Genomic DNA, 27,843 nt, shown 5'->3' with positions numbered 1-27,843 from the left:
ATTTAGTGAAAAATGAAACAGCAAGCCCTTTCATCCTGTTGCATTTTTATTAATCATTTGATGAAGTCCTTTAAAATTGCAATAGGACAGGGGCACTTACTGTTTAATATTTTACTGTAATTTAAATAAGTTATCGTGAGGAGTTTGAATCTGTTGAGTGCTGCCTTCTTTAGCTGTATTCTTTAGTTATACCCAGAAGTTTGCATCTTTAACTTTAGTTTCATGTTTATTAAATGCACAATTTTTATTACATTTATTTATCTTACAGCTTCACGTTGAAGACTTAAATGCAACAATTACATACATGCACAAAAACAAGAAATATGGCAAGGTATGTTTAGCTTCTCATTCTTGCATGTCTTTTGATTTCTTTGCGTCATTTAATCATTGCGGAAGGATATATTCTGCTACATCTGTAATCGTGTTACAAGTTCTATTTATCTCTGTGGTAGTGTCTTTCTCTACATGATATGACTGAAATAGGTAAGTGGAAGGAACTTAGAATGGTTTGATTAATGGAAAGACATCACTGACCTCTTGCATTATAAATTCTAAAACTGATCCATACTGATTCTCTGGTACCCGTCAGTGCTGTTTATTGGCTGAAATTTTATGGTAACATCAAAAACTGTCGTTAAAATACAGGAGTTGTGTTATATTTGAATTTATACACATACCTAATGGTCTTTCTTCTTGTTTGTCCTGCATTGTCACATTTGTACTTTTGCTGTATGCAGTTCATATCATAGAGGTATAAGGACATGCGCACAAGCATGTATCCTCCGACATGTGTACAAGCATGTGTCCTCTGACTATTTCACATCCAGCCCAAAAGCAGGTCATGCATCTGTCAGACTGTTTGTTGTTTGGTCATTGGTACCTTTGCTCCATTCATCTGTCCAGATAAATGCCTTGTTGGGAACCTTCCTTTTTGTCTTTGAATTTTTGTTAAATTTGTAGATGTCAGCTAGGAGGTGTCAGTGCAAGTACGGTAGGCAAATTCCATACAAGGACGTGCACACCAAGTGTCTTTTTTGCCTAGACCCAGAACACAATCATAAATCTTCCTCTGTCTGTCAGTTGTTCATTCCAAAAACCTTTAGGTCTAGGCTGTCTACTTGCAACACTTTCCTTGAGACCCAGCTTTTTAAAATGCTTGGCCCAATACAAGATGGCTGACTCCAGTTCATCAGACGTCCGTCTGCTTCCAAAGAAAACCATTTAAAAGACCTTGAGCAGATCTGCGGTCCATTCTTTTTGACTCCAACGTACCCACTGGGGTTTCAAAGTCAGCAATACATCAGGCTGCTTCTCAGCTACCTGCAACCAAGACCCCATCAAAGGCCAAAATGTCTCCTGAGGCCTTGCAGGCTGCCAGTACAGCCAAGGAACCGCATCTTATCATTAAAGAGGGATTGCATGGCATCCCTCCGATTTTATTTAGAGCAGAGATCCCAGGCTCTTTAATAGAGGTCAGCCATGGCTCCAATCCCTCACATTTCATCCAGGTGGATGTCACATCACACCTAAAAAGAAAAAAACAGAAGACCAAGCATGTGGCCCTCCCCTCAACATCTAGAGAGAAATAGATGGACATTTTACAAGGACTATTCAAAGCATTTTATACCTTTGAAGCATCCCACCTTCTGTTCTCTACAACCACAGGCTACTCCTCTTAAAACTACTCTGGTTTTCTCTTCCTCTGATGAGGAGCAGGACTATGACTCTGACCATTCTCTGGACTATTTCTCTCATCTGCATTCTTTAGGGCAAATCTCTATTGATGAAGGGAACTCCATCTCACCAGATTCTGCTGTAGAGGAGGCTTCTTTTGTGAAAAGTACACAGAGCATGATAAAACACTTTGATTGCCAGTCTACTCAGATCTTTTTTCAGAAGAGGTACTGCATAGTCTTGGAGATGGGTACCCCTGCCCCTTTTCCAGTCTGTGCTGTGCTTGAGGCTTTCCAGGACACCTTTCAGTCTATCTCTTCTGCAGCAGATTCTCAACCACTAGCTCCTAAGAAAGCAGGCAGGTTTTACAATATCCCTGATTACCTGAAATATCTATTTAAGAACCCTCTGGCAGATCCGTCTGCATTATCTCTTTTTCTCCTCAGATAAGCCCTCCAAGCTTCTGCCCAGTGCTGATGCCTTACCTACTGATAACGATAGTATGGCTATGCGTTTGATTTGTTTTCTTAACTCCTTAATGTTATCTGGGATCCTCCTAGAGCAGACTGTAAAGAACAGATGCAGAGCTTACTTTCACAGGCCACTCAGATTTCCAGACACAGCTTTAAGTGCAATTACAGTGCTGTGAGTGCTTCTCCTAGGGCTGCTGCCATGGGATCTCTTATCTGTAGATGTGCATATCTTTGCAGTCAGCCTGTGCCTGAGGACTTTGAATCACAAATTCTAGCTTTGCCCTTTGACAAAGACTTTTTGTATTCTAGCTTTGCCCTTTGACAAAGACTTATTGTTTGGCCCACTGGCAGCCAATCTGTTAAAGTCATTGCCAAGACCAAGGTATGACCATGAAAGACTGCAGACAGATCATACTCTCCTTAGTTCCTAGATACCATAGCAACTACCCAGCTTAATATTCCTGCTTCATTAGAAAGAATCCAAGGATAGTCCAGAAACGAAGGAAAACATCCAGGAAAAGATACTCTGAATTTCAAAGGAAACCTCCAGCAGGGAGGCCACCCTTTGGAGGCAAAAACCTGTGACTGTTCATGCAGCATCCCTCCCCCTGGCCCCAGCCCTATTACTCCTCTTTCCCAAAGGTTGTTGCTTTCCCTGGACTGGTGAGAAGCTATTACCACAGAAGAGTGGGTCCCCGCCATCATCAGGAATAGTGTCTTGGGAAAACATTCCCCCTCTGAGAGGCATCACATTTTCTCCTCCAAATCAAATATCCCCTCTGACTCCCATCATTCATAACCTCTTAAATCAGGGTACAATCAAGCAAGTCCCAAAAGAATTCATGGGAAAAGGCTATTATTCCACTATTTTCTAGTCCAAAGAAAAGGGCAATGGCGATCCATCCTGAACACTTACCTGACTGTGTCATCTTTCAGAGTGCTCTCTCTTCACATTCTTCTACCTTTCATCCTCCCATTGGCCTTCTTAGTGTCATTAGATGTCAAGGATGCCTACCTGCGCATTTCCATTCTCTCCTCTTGCAGGAGATTCCTCAGGCCTTTCTGTGGCTCATTGCACTGTCAGTTTACTGCTCTGTCGTTTGGTCTTTCCACTGCCCCAGGAATGTCCACAAAATGCCTAGTGCCTCTAGTAGCTTTCTGACGCACTGAAGGAATGTATATTTTCCCCCTATCTGGACGATCTTCTGATCCAGGCTCTTTCCCCAGACCTTCTTCATCAGCATCTTCAGTTCACCCTCCATCTTCTGACAAGTCTGGGTTTCATTATAAACTACAAAAAAAAAAATCACATAATGGTCATTGCACAGGACCTAGTGTTTCTAGGATGCAGGCTGGACACAAATAAAATACATGCCTCCCTGCCCCAGGAGGAGGTTATTTGCCTGTCTATTTACTTTCAAGACCTCTCCTCTGCAGCACACTGCTCTGCAAGGGAGAACCTAAGGGCTTTGTGATTCATGGCAGTCACCATCCCTATGCTCCTCCTGGCCAAACTTCACGTGAGGAAAATTCAATTGTACCTGAAGTTTGTGTGGTCCCACCACTGCCATCCTTTGGACTCCCTGATTCACTTCTTCCCTTGCCTCAAGAAGGTGGAGGTCATCCTCAATTCATGATTACCTTCCAAACCTCCTCCTCAACAGGTTCACATGGATACCTTGGACAAAGCATGGGGGCTTGGACAGGATCACACAAAATATGCAGGGGAAATTGCAACCCCAAGTTCCTGAAACAACTCATCAACCTGAAAGAAATGAGAGCTCTTCTGCAATCTCTTCAAATTTATGCCCACTTTTGGAGACCTGGACCACTCCAAGTTCACACAGACAACACTACAGTCATGTGGTACATAAACAGGCACCATGTCTTACCAACTGTACAGGTTAGCACTGAGGCTTGAAAATTAACATCTCAAATGGAACATCACGCTCACAGCCACATGCATCTCCTCTCAGAACAATGTGCTAGCAGACTGCATAAGTTGCTCTGTGTGAGATCCACATGAGTGGAAACAGAGAGGTCTTCCACAATATTGCACTCCACCTCTTTGCTTCCCCAAACATCCATCAGCTTCCCCAGTTCTGCACCAGGACCCTTGCCCCATAGCCTGGAGGACACATGCTGTCTCATTTCTTTGGACAGGGAAGTTTCCCTATGACTTCCATCCTATGCCTCTAATTCCAAAAATTCTTAAGACAGAAAAGTAGACACCCAAGCTCCTATTACTGGCTGCTTTTTGGCTGAGGCAACATCGGTTCCTCCTGCTGTTTCACCTGTTAAAAGGCAATTACCAAAGGATTCTTCTATAGCTGGTCCCGATTACTCAGAGAAAAGGACTGCTACTTCACCTGAATCTCCCATCCCTCTGCCTAACCATCTGGATGAAAGAATTTTAATACCCCAATGACACGTCTTCTCTGGAGAGGTGGTAGAAGTCCTGCAACAGGCTAGGAGACCTACTACCAGAAAATCTTACATGGCTAAATGGATACATTTTTCTGTCTAGTGTTGCAAGCATAGTCATGGTACACTCTTAGCATAGGTCCCTACAGTATTGCATTACCTCTGCGAGCTTCTTGGCTTATCTTATTTGGCCATTAAAGCTCATTTGTCTGCTGTCAATGCCTACTTCCCTCTTAGGCCTCCACTTATGGCTAGGCTGGAAGTCAAGCTTTTCTTCACGGGAGTTCTTTATGTTAACCCACCAAGCAAACACATCTCTCCTCTTTGGGATCTTAATTTTGTGCTAGAGAAACGTATTTTACATCCTTTTGAACCAGCATCTTCCACTTCTCTGAAATTCTGTATTTGGAAAACAATCCCCCTCTTGGCTCTCACCTTTGCCAGAAGGGCTTTTAAGCTAGAAGCTCTCGTGACTATTTCTCCTTTACTTATTTTTCACAGAGACAGGGTGACTCTCAGGGCTAACACATCCTTCATGCCTAAAGTAGTGAACAAGCTGTCCCTCAATCGGACCATTCATCATCCTTTTCCTCAATCTCCAAAATAGAGGGAAAGGATCTTACATTCCTCTGGACATTCACAGGCAACTCAGATTTTTCCTAGAGAAAACTAAGTCCTTCAGAAAGACTGACCAGCTCTTTGACTGTCCCAGCTTAGGGGTCATAAAGGATACAAGTCTCCAACAAACTTTTGCAGTCTGTATTTCAAAGGCCATTTCCATCTGCTACTCACACCATGGTAAGACCTTGCTTTTCTGCTCTAAAGCACATTCTGCTAGGGTAGTCATTTCCTCACGAGCTTTGCACGAAGGAACAGATTCCAGGTCTGTCTTGGAGGCAGACACTTGGTCCTTTGTACACACCTTTACCAAACACTACAAAATTGATAATTTCTCCAAGTCTGGGATAGGCTTTGTTATGTCAGTCCTGTCTGGACTGGTGGATAACTCTCTTCATCTTCTCAATAGCCAACCACCCTTCCACCCTTCCTTCCTTTCTTAGCTGTGGGAATCACCATTTATCAGGCATACTGCAACAGGGATTTCATTCAGGACGTAGTACAATTGTTTAAGAACTTTCCATAATGGTAGATGGCCTACTGATCACTGTTGCACTATTCTATCCCATCCTCAATCCAGTCTTCTCTCACTTACTTCTGTTGTAGTTGTCCCCACTTTTCCTCTAGCTTTTGCTCTCTTATGTGGGTATGGGGTGTTTTTTCTTACCATTTCGAGCTACACTCCTCCTAGCTGACCGATCTCCTGTTTCAGTAGTCTTCAGGCCACTGGCTTGGAGATAATCTGAGGATACATGCTTGTACATTTTCCTTGTACCCCTATGCATAGGAGCTGAGGTCATGTGTCTGACGTATGACCTAGGGAAGGTGAAGCTTTGCTATCTCAGCCGGATGTGCACAATGAAAACCCATATGTTGGGAATAGTGCAACAGTGATCCGTAGGACACTATCTGCCCGAAGGCATATATTAGCCCAGCCACGTTGTGCGGTATTCACCACCCGTTTTGTTAGTTCCCTAGGCACTTGATCTAGCAGCTAGTACCCTTGGCCCCTATCTAGTAGAGCTGTTGGTATGATTCCCTGGTGTGAACTTTCTGTTACAATAAGTCTGTACACAACTGTACTTTAATCCAGTCATTATAAAAGAATTGCATGTGTCATTCTGTGATTTGTCAGTGAATGCAGGAAGCAGCCTAGATATGATGCATCATCACCACTGTTACTACATATCCACACCATTGGAAAACTACACTCTTCCTGCTTGCCTGTCTAATATCTGTAGTCCATTACAGTGAGGATCAGGTACCTCTGCTATGATTATATTGTTCTGTAACAGGGATGTTGTAAGTGCTAGACTGCACCATCAGAGTGCTGCTGCAATACTGTAAGGTTTGTCTGTTTTACAATTCCAGTGGCAGTAGAACTCAACCGCCTACATTACTTATCTTATTGCATACATGGTGTTACAGTACCATTTATAAAGTTGTGTCTGCAACCCTTTGGTGTTGTAGCTAATGCATTAGCTCATTACATCTTACCTTACTCTTATTAAATACATGCAGATTGCTAGTTATTCACAACCACCCTGTTCAAACCACGAATTCCAGACTTTACCTGAAAACAACTAAAACAACCAAAACCTGAAAAAACAGTAAAAAAAGACTGTATCTGCCAGTTTTGCAAATAAATGAATAAATAACTACTGTTGCGGTCGTTTGTTTCTGCAGATGGTGTTTTACATTGAAGCTTGTGAGTCTGGATCAATGATGGTGGATCTGCCAGACAACATAAATGGTAAGTGTGACACTTTTTTTTTTAAGTTAGTGTGTGGGACTGACATGAAATCAGGGATGTTCCAATGATAAATGATCATAAACGTCTGCATCTAGGCTTAAGATAAAAAATAAACAATCTTTGTAATAATAATTTCCTTCCTACACCAAGAGTAAATGCAAAGTAGTGTTTTAGAAAAATTGATAAGGCAGGACTGTATACCTCTCAACTGTCCCTGATTTTGACTCAAAGTTTAGCTCTATCCCTCTTAATCCCTCCAAACTTTGGTAACTTTTGGAGAAAAAGTGGTGAATTCCGCTTACTAAATAATAAAAATAATTAGAGCTGTAGAATTCTCTTACTTCATGAAATGTCTGTTAAGCCACATTGTCGTAATCTGTCAATGTCTTAAGCTAACAGCACTGACATTTTAAAAGTGTCCCTGTTTGTCCCTGATTATTTCTCGATTTGTCTCTGATTCTGTGGAAATTTGTCCCTAATTGGTTGGGAGCTATGCAGGACTGTTTAAATTCCCGCACATTTAGTGATACAGCAGACCTTTCACAAATACAGTCATTGTGCTCACGGGCAAACTGGCATTTTATTCACTGACATTTGATTTTCTCAGATGGTGTAAATGGTAGTGGCCAGTCGTAGAGCAGGTGGTAAATAAAAACTGCCAATGTCCTTTTGCTGTGTCTTCCATTAATAAATATCTCAGTGTTTGCTTTGTCAGTCTAACAGGATAATGCTGTTGGTCATCCTTGTATGTGTTAAGTGTGAAAAAAGTAGATATGTGAAAATATTTCAGTTATTAAAACTGCATAAATTAGAAACATCATACAGTTATTAAACTTGTTTTATATTTAATGATTGTATTGCTTTGTAGTATACTGACTGTTTTAATGTTAGAACTGTAATTGTGCGTAAGTCATGGCTGAAAAGGAACCAAGATCCAGCAAACAGACAAAAAAAAAAAAAACACATATTTTGCATGATACTGTAAATCCATCCATCCACAACCTTTTTTCCAATTTTTGCAAACGGTGTCAGGGTGTCACCAGTGACAGTATGTATTCATTCAACATGATACTTGTATCCATCCATACTCCTTATGGTTTAATTATTTACCTTTGCACACACATTTATACATTCATTCACCTATTTATACATTAAACAGGTTTGTATTTGAAATTAAAGCTATTTATGATAAGAATGCTGTACAGCTTAAATTTGCAGTCAGTTCAAAAGGGGTAATGTGCTCAATGCATAAACTCAGCTATAGCAAACTAAGCTTAATACATTACTATAATTTTCATCATTCACTGAAACTGGTAGTTATTTACACGGAAGAATATTTTAACTTATCAACTGAAAAAATACTGACTAATTGTACAAGCTGCTGAAAAAAGTGAAAAGTGATAAAGACAACTGGGACACGTTTTTCAAAAGCGGAGTGGTATGTGTGTATCTGTGTGTGTGTGTGTGTGTGCACACTTTTGTGTGCATGCATGTATACGTGTGTGTGTGTGAAGGAATTACTAAAGTAAGCAGCCTTAAGTTTAGTATGTACTAGGGATATTATGTGTGGGTTTGTAGGAACACTGCTATTGGTCTGTTGTGGGATTAGTGCTCAGGGGCTGAAGTAACAATCTGTTTACACACTTACCAATAGTGAAATGCTACAGCAATGTTTCAGCATCCGGGGATGCACATTCATTTACTTGTAATGTACATCGCAACCATTTTAGGGAATTAAAAGTAACACTTTTTTCTCCACCCTTTTAACCATCCTCTTCCACATCTTTAAAGTTATGTGCCTGGAAGGCAGTCCTTCTGTCTCACACATGTGCAGGTGCGGCATTAGTTGTGTAGCATACCATTGATTGTGTTCCTAACTCATAACTGAATTCTTTAAAAGAAAGCATGTTAGTGTACAATTTGAGATTCATGTCACCGCATCAGAAACATGGAAATGATTCAGTGTTAGTTTTTCTTATTTCTTTCTTTGTTAACTGGGTGAGTGAAGAGCTCCAGGGACAGTTTTCAGCTGCATCCTAGGCCATGAGACAAAGATTTAAAAGTTAGATTGGCACTGCAGGTATGTAGTTGATAAACTGAATATATAGTTCCTTTTGGAGTAGAACACGTGGCACATATTTGCAGTAGAACTTAACATAACTGGATATGATAGCTGGTATTGATAGAAATAAACAGTGCTACCTGTGTCTGAATAACTGAAGATACTCTCATAATAAGTAATGCTGAGAATTCCACCTGTCATCAGGGGAGATCAGGTTAGAGAAGGGTAGCATCAAGTTGGGATGTACACACACACACACACACACACACACACACACACACGTGTGTGTGTTTGCCAAGAACATTAGAGGAATGGCATGGAATGAACACTGTTGTGTTCTGTGCTCTAGAATTTTCATCTATCTGTATTGCCTCACCAGCTGCATTCCTGGTAATGATGTATAGTGCCATTTGCTATTTATTTCATCATTCGGCAGTGCAGCCCCGAAGACCATTAACTGCCTTCATAGTGCCGTGTGTTTGTTTTTAATCTAACTTTCCTAAAGATTTTTACTAAAGAACTATATGTGCTATTAAACCAGTATATGTTGCTGCTTGTATTTTGCTGTGTCACTCTCGTTTCATGTGTACTTCCCATTTCAAAAGATGACATTATTTTCCGGCACTGTTAAGAGGGGGAGCTAATGCTGACATTGGATGCAGCATGTTAGTGCAAAAGACTTTTTTGTGGTTTAAAGATGGCTGTTTTCCACTTAATTTGTACCAGCCATATTGCAGGTAGATGCCAGACCTTTAGAATGTTAGGTATATCAGCATTACTGCTGCCTGGAGACTGTATTCCAAGATAAAAGCTTGTTAGTCCTGACAATAAATGACCGTTTCCAAACATGTGACTTTTCATGCCTAGGTAACAAAATTGTATTTTTCCTTTAAACCTGAACTTAAGTGCCTAAGCAGTATTAGTGAAGAAGCTTTAACATTTTCAAAATGTCAGTTGCATATTAGTATTACAAACTGTTATGTTTTCAGTTGTGATATATTCCCAAAGGCCGCATTAAGTTGTCATTGAGTATAATTTCTAAGAATAAAAATGAGTTGTACTTTGTGGAAATTAATTCAGTAGGACCATTGGAATTGCAGATGTAGCAGAAACACTTCTATATTATATCTTAAATAATGTTATTTTTTACTGGTAACTTGTAAGAACAGAAATAACATTGTCAGTTGTTACACTTGTTGAAACAAGACATATTTAAAATATCCTTCACAGCATTAGACAGTAAAAAATATACAGGTTTATACTAGCCTACGTTAACAAACCTAAGGCCCTTACAGCCTGTTTGCTTGGCTGCATCTCCTGACAGCTTTACTTCTTTGAGTATTTCACTGAGAACCAAAACAGTGTGTTTGCCATGTGACCTAAAAGAAAACTAGTAAACGGCAAAATAAGGTCCATATCGTCCCAGGCAATGCCAGGAATCCAGGGAATATCACTGCAAACTGAAAAATGACCAGCTTCAAAAGTTCAGTGATAGTTTATTTGTAACAAACAGTGAATTGTTGAGTGCTTTTGTCCTAGCAACTCTGGACTTCATCAGAACATAATATAAAGTTAAAATCGACTAGTTTAAATACAGTTGTTAATTAATTAATTGTTCACTAAACATTATTGGACAAATATAATTAAGCAATTAATCAATGAGTTAACTAAAAAGCATTGAAAAAACTTAAAAGCTCTTAAACTTTTAAACTATAATAAGTTATAAGTACAATTAGTAATATTTAAAAATGGCACTCATAATAAAAAAAAACACGAATGAATTACGGTATAAGACACTGGTATAACTGTAAACCAGAAAAGTAATAATGTTGTGAAGGAACCCAAAATAAAAAGCAGATATGTGTCTTACGTAATCATAGCTTGGCAGCCCTGATATTTAGCACAGGATGGACTTTAATGTATTCATTTAATCTAGGGAGTGTTGTAGAGTCTAACCGAATTTGCCACACTAATTCTCTAGTTAGTTCTTTGATTCATTCCTTAATTACATTTGTCCAGTCATGTTTAGTGAATGGTGAATTAATTAACAAACAACTGTTAAACTAGTGAGAGTCATAGTATGTTCTGATGCAGTCCCAGGTTGCTGGGCCAAAATTGCTCAAAAATTCACCATTTGTTACAAATATTGTTGAACTTTTGAAGCTGGTTGTTTTTCAGTGAGCAGTGATATTCTCTGGGTTCCTGGCACTGCCTGTGTTGACATGGACCTTATTTTGTTTTCTTTAAGTAGCAAAGTCTTGTTCTTCTCCCTGTCCTAAAATTCAAAACACCTACAAAATGTTGAAGGGATAACCTTAATAGAAACTGCGTTTATAAGTAAGGACATTGCAGAAACCTCTTGAACAAAATAAGTCTTACCCAGTGGATCTTGAAGCCTACTTATCTCAAAAACCAGTCTGGACAATGATGTCTGCTGGACTAGTTAATTGAAACTATACCTGAAAAAGTCACAGATGTCTAGGTACCCCCACTGTCACTCAGTGATCATTTTCTGGTATTTATCAATTAACATAATAAAAGAACCAAACCCCAGTCAACCAAGACCATTTAGGGATTTTTTTCCATTACCTTAGTGTAAACTGTTCTGTTAAACCTTTCTGATGTAACTCAGTTGCTGTTTACCAGGACTGATGCATAATTTCCGTATGATTTTCTCTTAAAATGTTATTTCACACGAAAAAGGGCTACTAATCCTTCAGTAAATGGAAAATGAGAGGATGTTTATGAAATAACAAGGGCAGCCACTGCAAGAGGAATATGAAATGGGAATAGAGTCAAATGAAGGCCATTACCTACTCCTCACGTATCACACCACCAGTGCTTCAGGCTGGAGTATGTCGGAGTGATAGACAGTCTGTAAAATGTAGTCCAGACATAGTAAGGATGAATGTATAATGAGATAGCAAACCACAGTCATAGGACAGTGTGAGAGATTGTATAAAGAGGCTAATAAGCTGGTGACAGGAAACACAAGCATGTTATTTAGTCTCTGTGTCTTTTTGAATACTTCATTAGGAATGTGGATTATGCTTGAAAATTTCATAAAAGATCTCTTCTTTCACTAACAGTACAAGCTGTGCTTTAGGTGCAACTTATAACGACCATCCTGTGAAAAAACTGCCCCCTTCTTCCAAATCAGTCCAAAGAGTCTATGCCAGACATGTGGTGAGGTTTCACAGAAATGAAAAAAGAAATGAATCTGGCATGTAATCCAGAAAATGAAACCAAGGCTTACTAAAATATAACATAAGTCACAAAAGTTGCTTCTGTCCTGTGCAGGACTTCTTCAGAGTGTGAATTATGCACTTGCAGAAACAAGATTTTAAATAAAAAGAAAAACACCTATAATGAAAACTGTCCTGTTACAACTCACAAACCAATTGAAAACAATTACTGCTTTTAAAGGTCTGAGTTTTAGTATTGCCTTAAAAAATCATCGTCTCACTTGCCACAAATATTTCTTCAATTCTAGAAAAAATTCTTCTATGTCACCTCAGCGATCAGAGGTCACAAAAATAAATGTGGAAAAAAAATGTTAAAATAGAAGCATATAGAGGAATGACTGGCTATTGCATTGTTACTGTTACCAGTTAATGTAGACATGTAATGCTCAAGTTCTTAGCCTTAACCTCTGTTTAGTTCTCTGTATGTAAAAAGCAGTATATGAGAAGTTATAAGCAGGAGTAACAACATTGGTTGAAAGGAATGCAAACAAATCAGGAACTTTAAAAACGCATCATTTAGTAACTATGTCTTTAGTATTAATAAACAAACATTGATTACAACCGCAAAATCTCATCCCATACCGGTGCTTCAGATTCCTCTCAATCTTAAAATTATCCTGCAGGATTTCCTGCAAATTTGGTTCATCCTCAAAAAGCCTGGCTAGATTACCACTGCTACTTTGAATTCACTATTTATTTTTTTTATGATGTCCTCTGTTTGATTTAGATCTACAATAGAAGGTAAATTCATACAGTATGTTCTGTCAGCTTCAGTATAGCTAGCTGGATTTGAACAGATAGCTACCTGTGAAACAGAAGAGTGTGGCATATATGTGGAATTTCTCAAACCACTACAGCAGTAACTTCTGTTTTGTTCAAAACCTTTATGGAGGGATACCCACTACAGATAAAACCCTCTAAGATTTATTTTCTAAAGAGAAGATGTAATAGTTTACAGTCACTCTGCTTTTCTTATGCCATAACCCTTGACAATATTTCCTTTTAGCCATGAAGAATGCATGAAGGATTCCCAGTGGGGGTGGGTGTGCATCAGGGTTCAACTCTGAGGCTTCTGTGTTCACTTGTGACCTCTTATGTGAATGGTGGTAAGTGAAATTACCGGTGTGTTCAGTAATAAAAAAATCCAAAAAGTGAATCTCTTTTTAACGTTGTATTTGTATATAAACTTAAAAAAAAGAAAAACAGAATACAGTTTAAAAGTATATAAAAAAAAAGAATCCAAGGAGTTCACATCATTAGTCAAAATCAAAAATATGTTAGCAAAATGCTCAGAAAATGTAATTGTCAGTGAACAGGTGCATAAATATGTAAATTAACCCATTTTGGCATAAATAAATTATCACAACTGGGTGTCATTGTGGCACCCTTGATAACTACTTTTTTGGTATAAAATGTTTATTGACGAGGACAATATAGTTATTGGTTAAAACAACATCTAACATGACTCGAGTCTGACCTTGCTTAAAAGAAAATCACTGAACTTGCACAAAATGATCAAAAAATGTTCAAGGCTATTGTCTTTGCTAGTCACAGAATGCAGATTCAACATCAGTGGGAACTGAAATATATTGCTCACTTAGTTTAAACTGTTTGATTTTACCAAATTAAAGCAATTTCTTAAACAAGAAGAAATTTTAAATACAGCATTTTTCAGATTATAAAATCACTGTAGCCTTTGTATTACTAGTAGCACTAGATACAATTAATCAAAATAGAGGTCTTCTAGAGACTTGTGAACTGTTGGCAGACCAAACCCACATCTAATTTTAGGATTACAAATACATAAGTAGTCAACAGTGTTGGCTCAAATAAGGCCCCAGAAGTCTGTTGTAGTCATTGATCAGTCTGTGAGATCTAGATATGTGACTGAGAGAAGGTTGTTCATAATTACTATCACTGAATAACATAGCGAACACTTTGTTAGAGTAATCAGGATAATCAAAGCGAATCAACCCCTGTGTCAGCAGTTTGTACGAAAGTGTTACTGTCATTGCATACGTCATGAAAAATGGTTTTGTCATAACTCATAAGATTGTAAAAAGGAAAAATAAAATGCTGAGATGAAACAGCCCTAATTTATTTTTCATATTTTTTTTCAAACGCCAACAACTTAGGAATGAGACAGGGAATAAATGTGCTTGGTTTCTTAAAATTGTATATACACTGCATATTCTGGAATAAAATGCAATGTTCACCTTAGGGTCAGTTTTGCTGTCTCCTGATCTGAATCCAAACTGTTCACATCCCATCTTACTTTCTACTGCTGTGCATATCCGTTTATCGGTCACCTTCTCCAGAACTTTCATGCAGTGTGACAGGAGTTTGATACCTCTGTACTGCCCACAGCTGTGGATGTCCACTTTGATCTTGTACACTGGCACAAGTATACTTATTCTCCAGTCATATGTGATGCGCCTTTCTCTCCACACTGCTCTGAGTACCCTCAGGAGCCATTTCTCCCCTATCTCACCCATCATCTTTATCGTATCTGCCGTGACCCCATCTGAGCCTGCTGCTGTCCCTGTCTTCATTTTCCTTAGTGCTGTTCTGACGTCTTCTATGGTGGGCTCCTCCTCTTCTCCCACCATAGGCTGTGTCTGGAGCAGTACAGCTTCTGTGGGGTTTTCTTCATTCAGAAGTTGCTGGAAGTACGCCTTCCGTCTGTCCTTTATGTCCTGTAGACTGGTGAGGAGGTTGTTACTCACATCCTTAAGAAGGATGTCTGACTATCTTCTTTTTCTGTCTTTGCCTTGAAACCTGATATAGTTTCTTTGTTCCACTTACAGACTTATTTTCCATAAGCTAGTAGAGTGTCTCTAATGCCCTGTTCTTTGCTGTTGCAACTCCTTTCTTAGCCTGCATGTTAGCCAGCCAGTATTCCTGCCCAGTCTGTTCCGTCTTTTCTATCTCCCACTTTTTCCTGCACTCCTTCGTTTGTTTGTTGACTTCCTGGATTTCTGCATTCTACCACCAGCATTATTTATTTACCTTATTTCCATACCTGGCTCGGCCATATATCTGTTATGTAGTCCTCACACATTCTATCCCAGTGCCATTTACTTACTAGGAGGAAGTTTACTTAAGTGGCACGTTGACCACTCTTGTATGTGATCTTGTGACTGTTTTTCTGTCTCTCTTTCTGAACCACGTGTTGGCTACTATCAAGTCATTTGCCAGACAGAAGTCTAGAATGGCCTCTCGTGCTTTATTACTTTTACCCCACCCATGTGGCTCCAGTTTGCAGTGAGACAGATAGTTGAAAAGAAGCTAGAGATGAAGAAAGAATCCAACATGGCGGGCATTCCTAGACTTGGAAAAAGCATCTGACAAAGTCCCAAGAAAGCTGATTTGGGAAGTCCTGCAGTGGTTCAAAGTTCCAGAAACATTGGTAGAATTAGTGCAAACTGTGTACAACTGTATACAAGGACCCAATGACTCAAGTACGAACAATATTTGGTCTCGCAGAGGGATTTCCAGTGGGAGTGGGTGTGCATCAGGGTTCAACTCTGAGCCTGCTGCTGTTCATACTGGTGATGGATTACATTAGCAAACAGGTTGGAAGAGACCAGTTGCTTTATGTAGATTATGTAGTATTACAGGCAGACTGAGCAAGAACTTCAGCAAAGGATAGGGGAATGGAATGTAAAGTGAAGGCATATGGGATGAAACTGAGCACAGGTAATGGAATGTAAAGTGAAGGCATATGGGATGAAACTGAGCACAGGTAATGGAATGTAAAGTGAAGGCATATGGGATGAAACTGAGCAAAGGTAATGGAATGTAAAGTGAAGGCATATGGGTTGAAACTGAGCACAGGTAATGGAATGTAAAGTGAAGGCATATGGGTTGAAACTGAGCACAGGTAATGGAATGTAAAGTGAAGGCATATGGGATGAAACTGAGCACAGGTAATGGAATGTAAAGTGAAGGCATATGGGATGAAACTGAGCACAGGTAAGACGGTGGTAATTTGAGCAAGTGGAAATCAGAAGAAGCTGAGAATTGTGATAGAAGGGAAGATAGTGGAACAAGTTAACTGTCTGGGAGGGGTGGCTGAGGAGAAAGGAAGTCTGAATGAAGAGGTCAAAGCTAGAATCAGAGGGGCTGCAGCCAACTGCCATAGAGTGTCAGGTGTAGTACATGACAGAAAAATGCCAAAGAAGCTGAAAAGCAAGGTATACGAAACAATGGTGCAACCAGTACTATTGTATAGTAGCAACAGAATCCTGGGCAGTAAAGGCAGAGTAGATGAGAAAGCTAGAGGTGATGGAAATGAAGTGCCTGAGACGGGTGGTAAGATGCACACTGTAGGACAGACGAAGAAATGAGGACATAAGAGCAGAAGCCAAAGTAGCTCCAATTATAGAAAAGATCAAAGAGAACAGAATGCAGTGGTTTGGGCCATGTGCAAAAAAGCAGAAGAAATTCTGGTGAGGAAGATTTGGGACAGGCAAGAAGTCGAGGAAATGAGGGCATCCAACAAAGAGGTGGATGGATTGTGTGAGAGAAGATCTGTGACAGTCAGGCAAGAGTGTTGAAGAAGGCAGGAGTGTGACATAGAACAGAGAGAGACAGCAACAGTTCACCTCAACCCCATGTAGAAAATGGGGGGAGAAGTTGATCAATGGGTGAATGGTTCAGCGTAGGAGTAAATCATTTTATGCAGGTAATGGTTTCAGTTATGTCTGCTATCCTTGAGGGAATAATTGTAGCTCCTCCCTCAGTAACAACAGCAAAAATCTCAGCATTTTTCATTCATAGTTTTCAGTTAGCTGGGGTTTGTGAGAAGAGAAATTATTTGGTGGAGACAGCGAATTTCTCTAAATTCAGGTCTCCCCTTCTCCCATCAGGCTGCAGAGCAGTCAGTCACCACAGATGCCTCAGATTTTGCTTGAGGAGCAGTTTTGGGAGGGACAAAAGTGCAGGATGTGTAGAATACCAAGGACAGATGCAAGCACATAAGTGTAAAAGAGATTTTTGCCTTGATCAAAGCACTCACCTCTCTGAATCCTCTTTGGTCCCCCAGACCCATTCAAGTTGTCACAGAAAATACCACAGTTATGTACATCAAAAAGGAAGAGGGAACCAATTATTGCCCCCTTTGCACACTAGCAGTGTCAGCTTGGGATATAGCTTCACAGAACAGTCTCACTCTACAGGCATCATACATTCTGTCAGAGCAAAACTGTTTGGCAGACAAGCTGAGCAGGACAAGTACAGACCCTCACAAATGGAAACTAGACTTGGGGTCTTCCAAGCTTTGATCCATCTCTGGGGAATTCCTGAAGTAGTCCTGTATGCTTCCTGTCTGAATAATCAGCTGGCAAGATTCTGCTCTACGGCTCCGTGCAAGGTCTGGAAGAGACGGATGCTTTTTCCTTTTCTTGGACAGGAATGTTCCTGTATGCTTTTTCACCCTTTCCATGGGTATCCAGGGTACTTCTGAAGATTCAGAAGGACACCAAGATCATTATGGTGACTCCTTCTGGCCCAGGCAACAATGGCTGTCCCTTCTTTTGGAAATGGCCAGGGGCAATTACTTCAAGATTCCTCACAGAATGGATTTACTCACACAAGATCGGGGTCTTTCCCATTAGACACCTATTTATTGAGGGTGTGCAGCAGATACTAATGGAGGCAAGAAAACCTGCTACTAGAAGGTCATATATTAGCAAATGGAAAAGGTTTTCTAAATGGTGCAACAACATAACCAGCACCCATCCAAGGCTAGTCTTTCTGTGGCTTTACAAGTATTTGTGTGAAGTATTGTCCTGTGGCCTTTCTTACTCCTCCATCAAGTTCCATTATTTGGCCATTTCAGCATGTCTGTCCAGGGATCCTTGTCTTTCAATGCATTCCTATGTGAAAGTATTTTTGAAAGGGTTTTTGCACAACAGGCCACCAAGAAAACAGGTGGCCCCTCCTTTGTATCTTAATTGTGTTAGAGAAGCTAACACTTGCTCCATTTGAACCAGCTAGTCTGGCTAACTTGACATTCTTATCATGTAAAGTGTTTTACTTATTGCTCTGACCTCTGCAAGAAGAATGTCTGAGATACAAGCCCTTATGGTAGTCTGTTCTAACTCATTTTCCACAGGCTTTCTTTGAGATCTAATCCTCCTTTTATGTCTAAAGTAGTATTCAATTTTACTTTAAGCCAAACTTTCCATCTCCCTGTTTTCTTACCTAAACCTAAAAATGACTTGTAGATCACAAGGAACCACCACGAACCACGATGTATAAAAATATAAACAATTTAATTAGAGAAGAGAACAAGCGCTTTCACGCACTTTCCTAGTGCGCTTCATCAACCTAAAAATGAGGAAGAAAGGCTACTTCGTACCTTGGATGTCCACAGGCAATTCAAGTACTATCCTGACAGAACGAAACCATTCAGTAAAAAGCTGCTTTGATTGATCCTTTGATGCATGCTTTTGCCTTTTGTCTTTATCCATATCTTCCTATTTCTAACTGGGGTACTAAACCACTCATTGTTTTGTGTTTGTGTGTGCTTTTCAAAGCAGTTAAACGTCTGAATCCATAATGATCCGCCAGGAGAAATGCAGTAGTGGTACTGCTATTTGTACTATAGTGAGTTGTTGTCTATCGGCGTTTCCCGGTTAGGGGTCACCACAGCGGAACTCCAGTCCGCTAATGATTGCTGTCCCTTTAAAGCACCTCCTGTTTCTTTAGTTTGCATTTTTGCAACTCCTAGAGAACTAATTTGATTTTGTGAGCCACTGTTTACTAGCATTCCTTTAACAGCTGAGGATTCAGAAATAAATGAAACAAACAACAGAGATAGTTGCAGCTATGGTGTAAATTGCAGCTCTGAAGAAGGGTGGATGTAACTTGGGTTTGACTCAGAGTCAATGCTATACTTCCACTGTCACATTTCGTATGCTTGTATGTTCAAATTTGCTGTTCAGATATATCTCTTTCATGTGATGAAAACCTGTAGTCTGTGCTGACTACATTTTTGCCTGTTTAGATACAGATGCAACCAACTCAGTAAAACTGTAGCTGTTTTAATGCTATGTCATTTATTTTCTTGAACAAATTGAACATCACACCTTCCTACTTAACTTTCAATAGTAATTGCAACTTTCATTATTTAAAAGCTGTCCAGTTAAACTTCTCTGCATAGCATGTCAAGAACATTGCCTTCCTGTGAGGCTTTTGCACTGTGATACTTGAGCAAAAAAACAAGTAAGCAAAACACATCTGGCTGAGCACCTGGGTTGTCAGCCATCTGATGGTCCATAAAAACGATGGCATTAGAAAAGTCTGTAAAAAAAAAATATTGACATCTTTAAAAAAAAAAAAAAAAAAAAAAAGTCATGCTAGGGTCATAGGGATCGGTGTCAGAGAGAAATGATGCAGCCTGCATATTAATTAAAAGGCTGGAAATCAACTTGGCATCTTCTGGTACATAAACTGAGTAAGCCAGTGACAGAGTATCTGTGTCAGTCGCTGACTGAGTGTATGAGTCAGTCGCTTACTTTTACTTGAATGAAGTGGAACGTTATGTGTAAAAGTGCTCAGGCAAAGTACAGACATTTTAAGTAGCGGCACAGATACTGCCTGTCCAGAACGTAGCTGTTGCTGTTATTCCTAACGCTTCTGTTATGCAAATGTGATTTGCTTTTTTATTTTTGTTTGGAAGATTTCAGCTAGTTGTTTCATAATGTTGTGATACTAGGATGGTATTCCATGCTGCATCTGTAAAGTGCGCACTTAGATCTTTATTGAATCCTCATCAAACCCTTCTTTTATATATTACCATGCCTGAAACATAACCATCAGAGATGGTACTGGTACATTGACTGTGCCCAGCATTGTCAGTGTACAAATATATGATCACAAAATTGGTAAGTTGTACAATTTTGGGGAAAATCAAACTCACGAAAATGGATAGTGGAACATTTTGTTTGCCTTGCCTAAACGAAGACAGGACATGATTTACTTTAAAATATGTTTAGTCTTTTTTTAGTAAAAAATATTTGCAAATTTCATGACATTAACAGTTAAAACATAAGGGTCAGCAACCATGACGAGCACTAACTACAGGTGTGTCAATTTGTTTTGTGTCTAACAACACATGCCTTGTCTAGGAGCAAATTGAGATTGTTTTAATGCTTAGTGTTATAATTTACGAGTTTGCTGCAGTCAGGCAGCAATCAAGTTTTCTGCTTTGCAGTCTCTCTAACAACTGTGCTATGCTTGTGACTTACAGTTTATGCCACAACAGCTGCAAATCCAGATGAGTCGTCATATGCCTGCTACTATGATGAACTGAGACAGACATACCTTGGAGATGAGTACAGTGTGAACTGGATGGAAGATTCAGATGTGGTGGGTTTTTATATTGTAGAACTAGCCATGTTTCTGCCTGGTCACTAAGTAGCATTTATAATTCTAATAAGTTTTTGTGTAGGATTTATTGCATCTCAAACTGTGGAAGAAGTAGAAAAGTTTTCTCCTCAGGACTTCAAATTGCCTGTCAGTTATCATTCACCTTAAAATGGTAAACATCCAAATTCCAAATATTGGAAACATGAGAATGGAAAGCCATCTGCTAGCAGAGAGCCAAGACACCAGTGGCCTGGGTTTTTAATGAGCCTGAGATGCTGAAAATTTTGGTCAGGGGGTCAAGGCTGAATCAAACAATGGCCATTTCTTATTTGAGGGCAGAAGCATCATGTGTGGCACTTGCCTGTGGGGAGGGGAGGTCTGCAATAAGATAGGCATGATTTGGTGACTTGGACACACATACTAGGATCTATGCAAGCTTGTATACTGTCTTCATGTGGGTGTCATAAATAACACTGGGAGGACAGAGGGCCAAAATCAGAAATGTTTTTTTTTTTTTTTTATAATTTTCTAATTTACATAAAAAGTTAGCTGATAAACCGGTTTTATATCAACACACATTTTCTGAACATTAACAAATAAAACTAATGTCCAGCATCACTGACTGACTGTAACTCTCAGTGATTTACCAGAAAATCAAAAATTTTATTAGGGGAAGGGCAAAAATATGAGGCAGTATCAGGGACATTCTACAAAATTCTGGATGTTTGACAGATATAGTACTGCACTATCCAGGAATTTTTTTGATGTAGTATATATTTTAATTGTTCTGTATATAATGCAGTTGCTTATGCTTGCTTGTACTAGGCCTGTGATATAGTTATGGCAAAACTTGATCCACTGGAAAGCTAATTGATCTGAATTACATATCTGTAGATGTATATGTGTGTGTGTTTATGTGTATATAAATATGTATATATATATATATATATATATATATATATATATATATATATATATATATATCAGTAGAATCAGTTGTTTATGGTCTTTTCAGCTTTCATTCATCTCATGATCCTTAAGACATGGAAGCCATACTCAGGCTTGCATAATTTTGGTGAGGCTTTGCCACATTCTTATATAATGAGTCATGACCTTTACATTCTTTGACATTATTAGCATATTAATTAATATAGTTGTTTTGTGGTTCTGAGACATTGTCCTTTAAAACCTAGGTCACTTATTAGGTTTTACTTAATGAAGTATGCATTTGTTTGACTTATAGGTCATTCACCAGTCGCAAACAGAGTGAAATGTATTATTTTTCCATGTATACAAACCTAATACTGACTTTTTATTAATATAATGAATTCTGAGTTTGCATCATAATTAAGTGTGGTCCGGGTAGTTGATATGTACAGTCCTAAGAGTGAAGAGTGCTGTTGAAACACAGAGTCATGAAATGAGTGTACCAAAATAGAAGCATGCTGAAACCCACAGTATCAAATCCTGTACTTGCTCCTCCAGTACCCATGTTGGTGCTTGTTACTCTGTCTGTAGTGATAGGGAGTTTTGCAGTTAGGTATGTTTTCAGGGTTGTTTGTGATCACTGTTGTGGTTTTCATTGCTCTTGTCTCATGATTCTGTGCTTTGACAGAGTCCTGCTTTTTCCTCTAGAGCAATAGTATCTTTTCCATATAAAATAGTCAACAACTTTCACATTATTAGCAGATTTAACAGAATAAGATTTGTCATTGTTGGAGTTTGTTTAAATCTAAATTCAGTAATACTGGATGCAGTTTTGATGTCTGTGACAGTCATTGTTTAGAATTATTTGAAACTGTACCAAGATACTTCAGTTTGCAACACTTTCACTTATAAAATAGTTGTACCTACATTGTGTCTAGTCATTGAATAAAGATTAAGTAATAAGTTGTAAAGCCACTTTTCAAAGGGCAAAATTTGGAAGGTCAGCATTTACTTCCTTGTCTAAAATTGAGTAGGTCTTGCCATATGCAGTAATTTTATTGGAATGTTAAACAGAATTGCATGCACATAAACACACACACACGTGTGTGTGTGTGTGTGTGTGTGTGTGTGTGTGTGTGTGTGTGTGTGTGTGTGTGTGTGTGTGTGTGTGTGTGTGGGGGGGGGTTATTTGTGGGTAAATCTGCCATTGAGAGCTGACGGTGAGTTTTTGTTTCTTCAGAATACGGTAGAACAAGTCTACGGAGTATGTCTTTGTTGTTGTTGAGCACTGTAACATATATACTGTAAGAATTTCTGGATACCATTATTTCTCTTGCTTTTTTTTCCTGTAGGAGAACATGGACAAAACAACTCTTCACGCTCAGTTTCAGGTTGTGAAAAAACTCACCAACAGTAGTCATGTCATGGAGTATGGAAACAAAGTAGGTATAGTGCACACAGGAAGAAATCTGTAATATGACAGTAGTGTGACTGAGATGTGCACACAGGGAGAAATGTGTAATATGACAGTAGTACAAATGAATTGCACACACAGGGAGAAATCTGTAATACGATTTACTGTGACTGAGTTATGCACACAGTGAGAAATGTGTAATATGACAGTAGTGGAAGTGAATTGCACACACAGGGAGAAATCTGTAATATGACGTAGTAGTGTGACTGAATATGCACACAGTGAGAAATGTGTAATATGACAGTAGTGCAAGTGATGCAGTACTGCGACTGAGTTATGCACATAGTGAGAAATGTGTAATATGACAGTAGTGCAAGTGAACACAGGGAGAAATCTGTAATATGATTTACTGTGACTGAGTTATGCACACAGTGAGAAATGTGTAATATGACAGTAGTGTGACTGAGTTGTGCACACAGGGAGAAATGTGTAATATGACAGTAGTATAAATGAATTGCACACACAGGGAGAAATCTGTAATACGATTTACTGTGACTGAGTTATGCACACAGTGAGAAATGTGTAATATGACAGTAGTGCAAGTGAATTGCACACACAGGGAGAAATCTGTAATATGACGTATTAGTGTGACTGAATATGCACACAGTGAGAAATGTGTAATATGACAGTAGTGCAAGTGAATTGCACACACAGGGAGAAATCTGTAATATGACGTAGTAGTGTGACTGAATATGCACGAAGTGAGAAATGTGTAATATGACAGTAGTGCAAGTGGTGTAGTACTGTGACTGAGTTATGCACACAATGAGAAATCTGTAATATGATGTAGTAGTATGACTAAGTTGCGCACACAGGGAGAAATCTGTAATATGATGTACTGTGACTGAGCTATGCATACACAGGGAGATATCTGTAATATGACATCTGGTAGTGTTAGTCCTTGTTCATTCCTTACGCGTGGGTATCGGTTCCAAGCTCGGTACCGAGCCGGCCATTTTCCAAGCTCGCGTCAGCTTCAAACTCTCAAGCTAAACTCCTAACCACAATCCACCTCTCCCTGTTACCTCAGATTTTGTTTGCCGTGTTGCCATTTGGTCATGTCAAGCTACTTCTCTTGAGCTAAGCATAGTCAATTGTTGTTTAATAGCTTTACAGATTACTTTTCTGTCAGAAAAGTTAATATTTTATTGTCTCTTACCCTATTGCATCTAGCATTCATAATTTCTTCAGGTTTTTCTGTTTTTTCTTTACCACTTTTACCGCGAGGTATTCTCTCTTTACCATTGTTGGTAATCCTTTCACCCATTTCTCGCAGATAAGAAGGGTAGTCCGGGGTTTAAGCGGTGTTCTGATTGTGGACACAAACTGCCTACTTCTGATGCACACTCTTGGTGTGTTTATTGTTTGGGAGCTTCCCATTTGTATGTTGATCTACCCTGTACTATCTGTGAGAACTTTTCTAATAGAACCTTGTTGGAAAGGAAAAACAAGCTGATACTGAAGGGACTTCTAAAATCTCCCTTTTCAGAGGCTTTTTCTGGGTCAGAGGCCTCAACCCCTCCTAGAGCCCATAAGAAAACCTTGGATGTTCCTACTAAGGCTAAATCTTTGCCTTCATCCCCGGCTGGGGACTCCCGCCAACCAAAACCTGAAAAGGCTAAAGTTTTGGCTCCGGAGCTCTCTCAGTCAGCCCCAGTGCTTTCGGTGCCTAGACCTTCGGCACCGAGGCCTTCGGTTCCATTAGTGATTTTGGCTCCGTCTTCTCCTGCAGCCTTCTATATATTGGCACCAAGGGGCTCCTCAGTTCAGACCATTACTACTGTATCGACACCGACCATTCAGTTGGCGCAGACCTTGGCTGCATTGGCTCCGAGATCTTCCTTGGAACCAACACCTTTATTATTGACTCCAGTTTTGTTGCTTCCAGCTTCGGCACTGACAACCACTTCAGCACCGATCCCTGTGTCGGTGCAGACAATGACCTCAGCACCGATTACTTCTTCGGTGCAGACAACAGTAGTCCAGTCTCTCTCGGCACCATTGTCCTCGGTGTGGTCAGGTGAGATGAGCACTGAGTCTGCCTCTTATGTGGACAGGCCTGTTTCTCCCTCAGTCTCCATGAGGTCCACTAGAAGCCTTTTCGAACATGATGTGTTGCATCTTGTGGACCAGGTACTCTTGGCCAGAGGTATCCCACCCCTCAGGAAGTATCCTTCCTTGGGAGGTGATCACCCATCTCCAAAGACCCTTTCTTATTCTCCTCCTTCATTGCCTTTGAAGTCCATGGATATAACACAGTCTTCCCCTTCTGCGGTTCCCTTTATGGATCTCACTAAGGAACCGCAGTTGCCTTCATGGCCAGAAAATTTTGCTATAACCCAGGATGTCAACTGTGACACGCATAGCTTGCTGCTGCACAGCCATCCAGGGACTCCGGGTCGGCAGGCTGAGCCACTTAGGGGAGGGGTTACACCTGTCCTAGACATACACTCCTCTTCGGGTGGACCAGCCTTCCAACTGATGGAGAAGGCTTTCGCTGCTGCTGGCGGTACCGGACTGTCTATACCTCCGCCCTCCTCTCGTACACTGGTTTCACAAGTCGCATCTAGCAGACACTGGGTGCAAGGGCCGCAGGACATATTCCCTCAGGAATCCCCTTTTCCGCTGTCTTCTCCAGCTTCTCCCGCTGAGGAGGTCCACTGGAAATGTTTGTGTAAGAGGAAGCACATGGACTCTACAGAGGAGTCCCTCAACGAAGACACAGATTTTGATGAGGGGGAAGGATCCCCTCAGTCACCCTCTGAGGTATCCTTTGGTGATATCCTCAAAATCCTGAAACAGAGAGGTGACTGGCAGTCTTCTAATCCGACCTCTGAGGAATCTGTGTTCCTGCAGGCTTTTCACACCCGGCCCCCTACCTCCTGGGTTACTCCACCTGCCGATGAACTTGTCCGGCTCATCGTGCAGCATGCTTGGAAGGCTCCTGATACCATCAAAGCTATTCCCCGGAGGCCAGATAAGATCTTCTCCCCTCCTGCTTCAGATCCCCATTGGTACAAAGGTCTTCCTGTGGATGCTTTGGTAGTGGTGGCCGTAACAAAAAAGGATCTGGCAGAAGAAGAAAGCCAGACTGTCCATCCACCTAACAAAGAGTCCCGGGCCCTGGACAGGATAGGGAAGTGCACCTTTGCTTCAGCGACCTTTGCTATCAGGTCCCTGAATTATATGACACATTTTACCAGGCTTCAAAGGGATCTGGTTTCTAAGCTCTCTGAAACCTTGACTGGTGCGGTGTCTGATCACCATTGAATCTATATCTAACTCCTCTATGTGACTGATATCTCACGCATCAGCAGGAGCAGCTAGAGCAGCGGGTTCAGCTGCGGTCTTGAGACGACACGCCTGGATGCGCTTGTGCAACTTCGCGGAACCCGTTAAATCTTCTTTTCTTAATGCCCCCATTGAGGCCACCTCGTTGTTTGGGTCCAAAGTTAAAAGCACACTGGCCAGATGTGAACAGGATGGTAAGACCCTTTCTGCCATAAGTGTCCGTTATTCTTCCCCTTAACGTGCTTTCACCTAAAACCAAAAGAGTGGGAACATATGGTTCAAGAAATCTCAGGGTCCTTTCCGTGACACACAGGCCGAGTTCTCCCCCAGAGGCAGAGGGGGAAACTCTCAGGGAAGACGCTCCTTTCGGGGCAGAGGAGGTCCGCATAACCAGGGTTCCAGGGATTCTTTCCCTGGTCAATCCTACCAGCGCTCCTGAAGAGCGGCCCAACTCCTTTCCTCTGGAGGTGGTTGGGGATGTTTCTCCTTGTACCCTTCTGCCTGGCTAACCATCACCACCGATTCCTGGGTACAAATGATTATAACCAGAGGTTATCATATCCCCTTCGATCTTTGTCCCGTCCCTTCAAAAAACCTTCCCAACGTTCCACCCAGTCAAAGAGAAGAAGCAGCACTAGAGATAGCAAAGCTGCTAAGAAAGAGAGTCATCCAAGTAGTCCCTCCAGACCAGATAGGATCCGGATTTTACTCAAGACTATTTTTGGTGCCAAAGAAAACTGGGGACTGGAGACCAAATGTTCTTCATTCCACATTGCTGCAGTCCTAACTATTGGGGTAGTCCGCTGTCCAGTCGAATACCATATTGACGCGTTGCCGGTCACGGCGATTAGACTGACCCCAGTACGCCAGGTACTAATGCGCATGACCCACGCCATATCCTCAGTCTTTTCCGATGCAGAAGCAATTTAGGTTGGCGTTCTGAAAGTTTCTGAAGTCAGAGTTTCAGACCGAATCAAAAATATTTTGGTTTTTCTTGCCTCAGTATTTAACCGGATGTCAGAAAAAGTGAATAACTGTATTTCTTGTGGGAAACAGATACCTCATAGGGATTATAAATAACAAAGCAAAAAAAGGCCACACACAGCAAACAGAGCACGGTGCCATATAAATCAAAAAAAAAGTCATAAAGTGTGGTTCGGATAAAGTTAGTTGCGATGGTCATTTTGAGAATTCCTAGTCAGAATATTCTTTCAGTAAGTCCTCTTCAGGAACACAAAAGAAAGACTTACATTGGTTGTTATTGGCTTTAGAACACCTTTTGAAAGTCTGATGAAATTGAAAAGTCTGAAAAAGCCGCCGCCCACAACTAACTATCATCTTTTTTCATCGGTGTTTCCTTACTACTTGATAATATTGAAAGAGTTTATATGACTTGTTCCTGAAGAGGACTTTTATTCTTGTGACGCGGTCAGAATTGATAACTGAAACCAGTTGAACTGCCATTAGGTACCCACACTTTTATGACTGTTTTGGTTTATGACCTCATAGGGATTACCATACTTTGT

General features: G+C 40.3%; 1 protein-coding gene across 1 annotated transcript in view; it reads left to right on the top strand.

Annotated features, from left to right (window-relative positions):
- LGMN (legumain) overlaps positions 1-27,843 on the top strand; it is a 208,962-nt gene that overhangs the window by 120,820 nt on the left and 60,299 nt on the right. The window contains exons 7-10 of the mRNA XM_044074652.1: positions 269-331; positions 6,876-6,942; positions 20,507-20,625; positions 22,905-22,994. Of these exons, the coding sequence (XP_043930587.1) occupies positions 269-331; positions 6,876-6,942; positions 20,507-20,625; positions 22,905-22,994 (339 nt within the window). The remainder of the gene's footprint in view (positions 1-268; positions 332-6,875; positions 6,943-20,506; positions 20,626-22,904; positions 22,995-27,843) is intronic.

This window comes from Protopterus annectens, chromosome 6.part0 (assembly GCF_019279795.1).
Source record: "Protopterus annectens isolate FY-2018-M chromosome 6.part0, PAN1.0, whole genome shotgun sequence".
NCBI classification, from domain to species: domain Eukaryota; kingdom Metazoa; phylum Chordata; order Ceratodontiformes; family Protopteridae; genus Protopterus; species Protopterus annectens.
The sequence above is the reverse complement of the archived record's forward strand: the minus strand, read 5'-3'. Positions and strand labels throughout refer to the sequence as shown.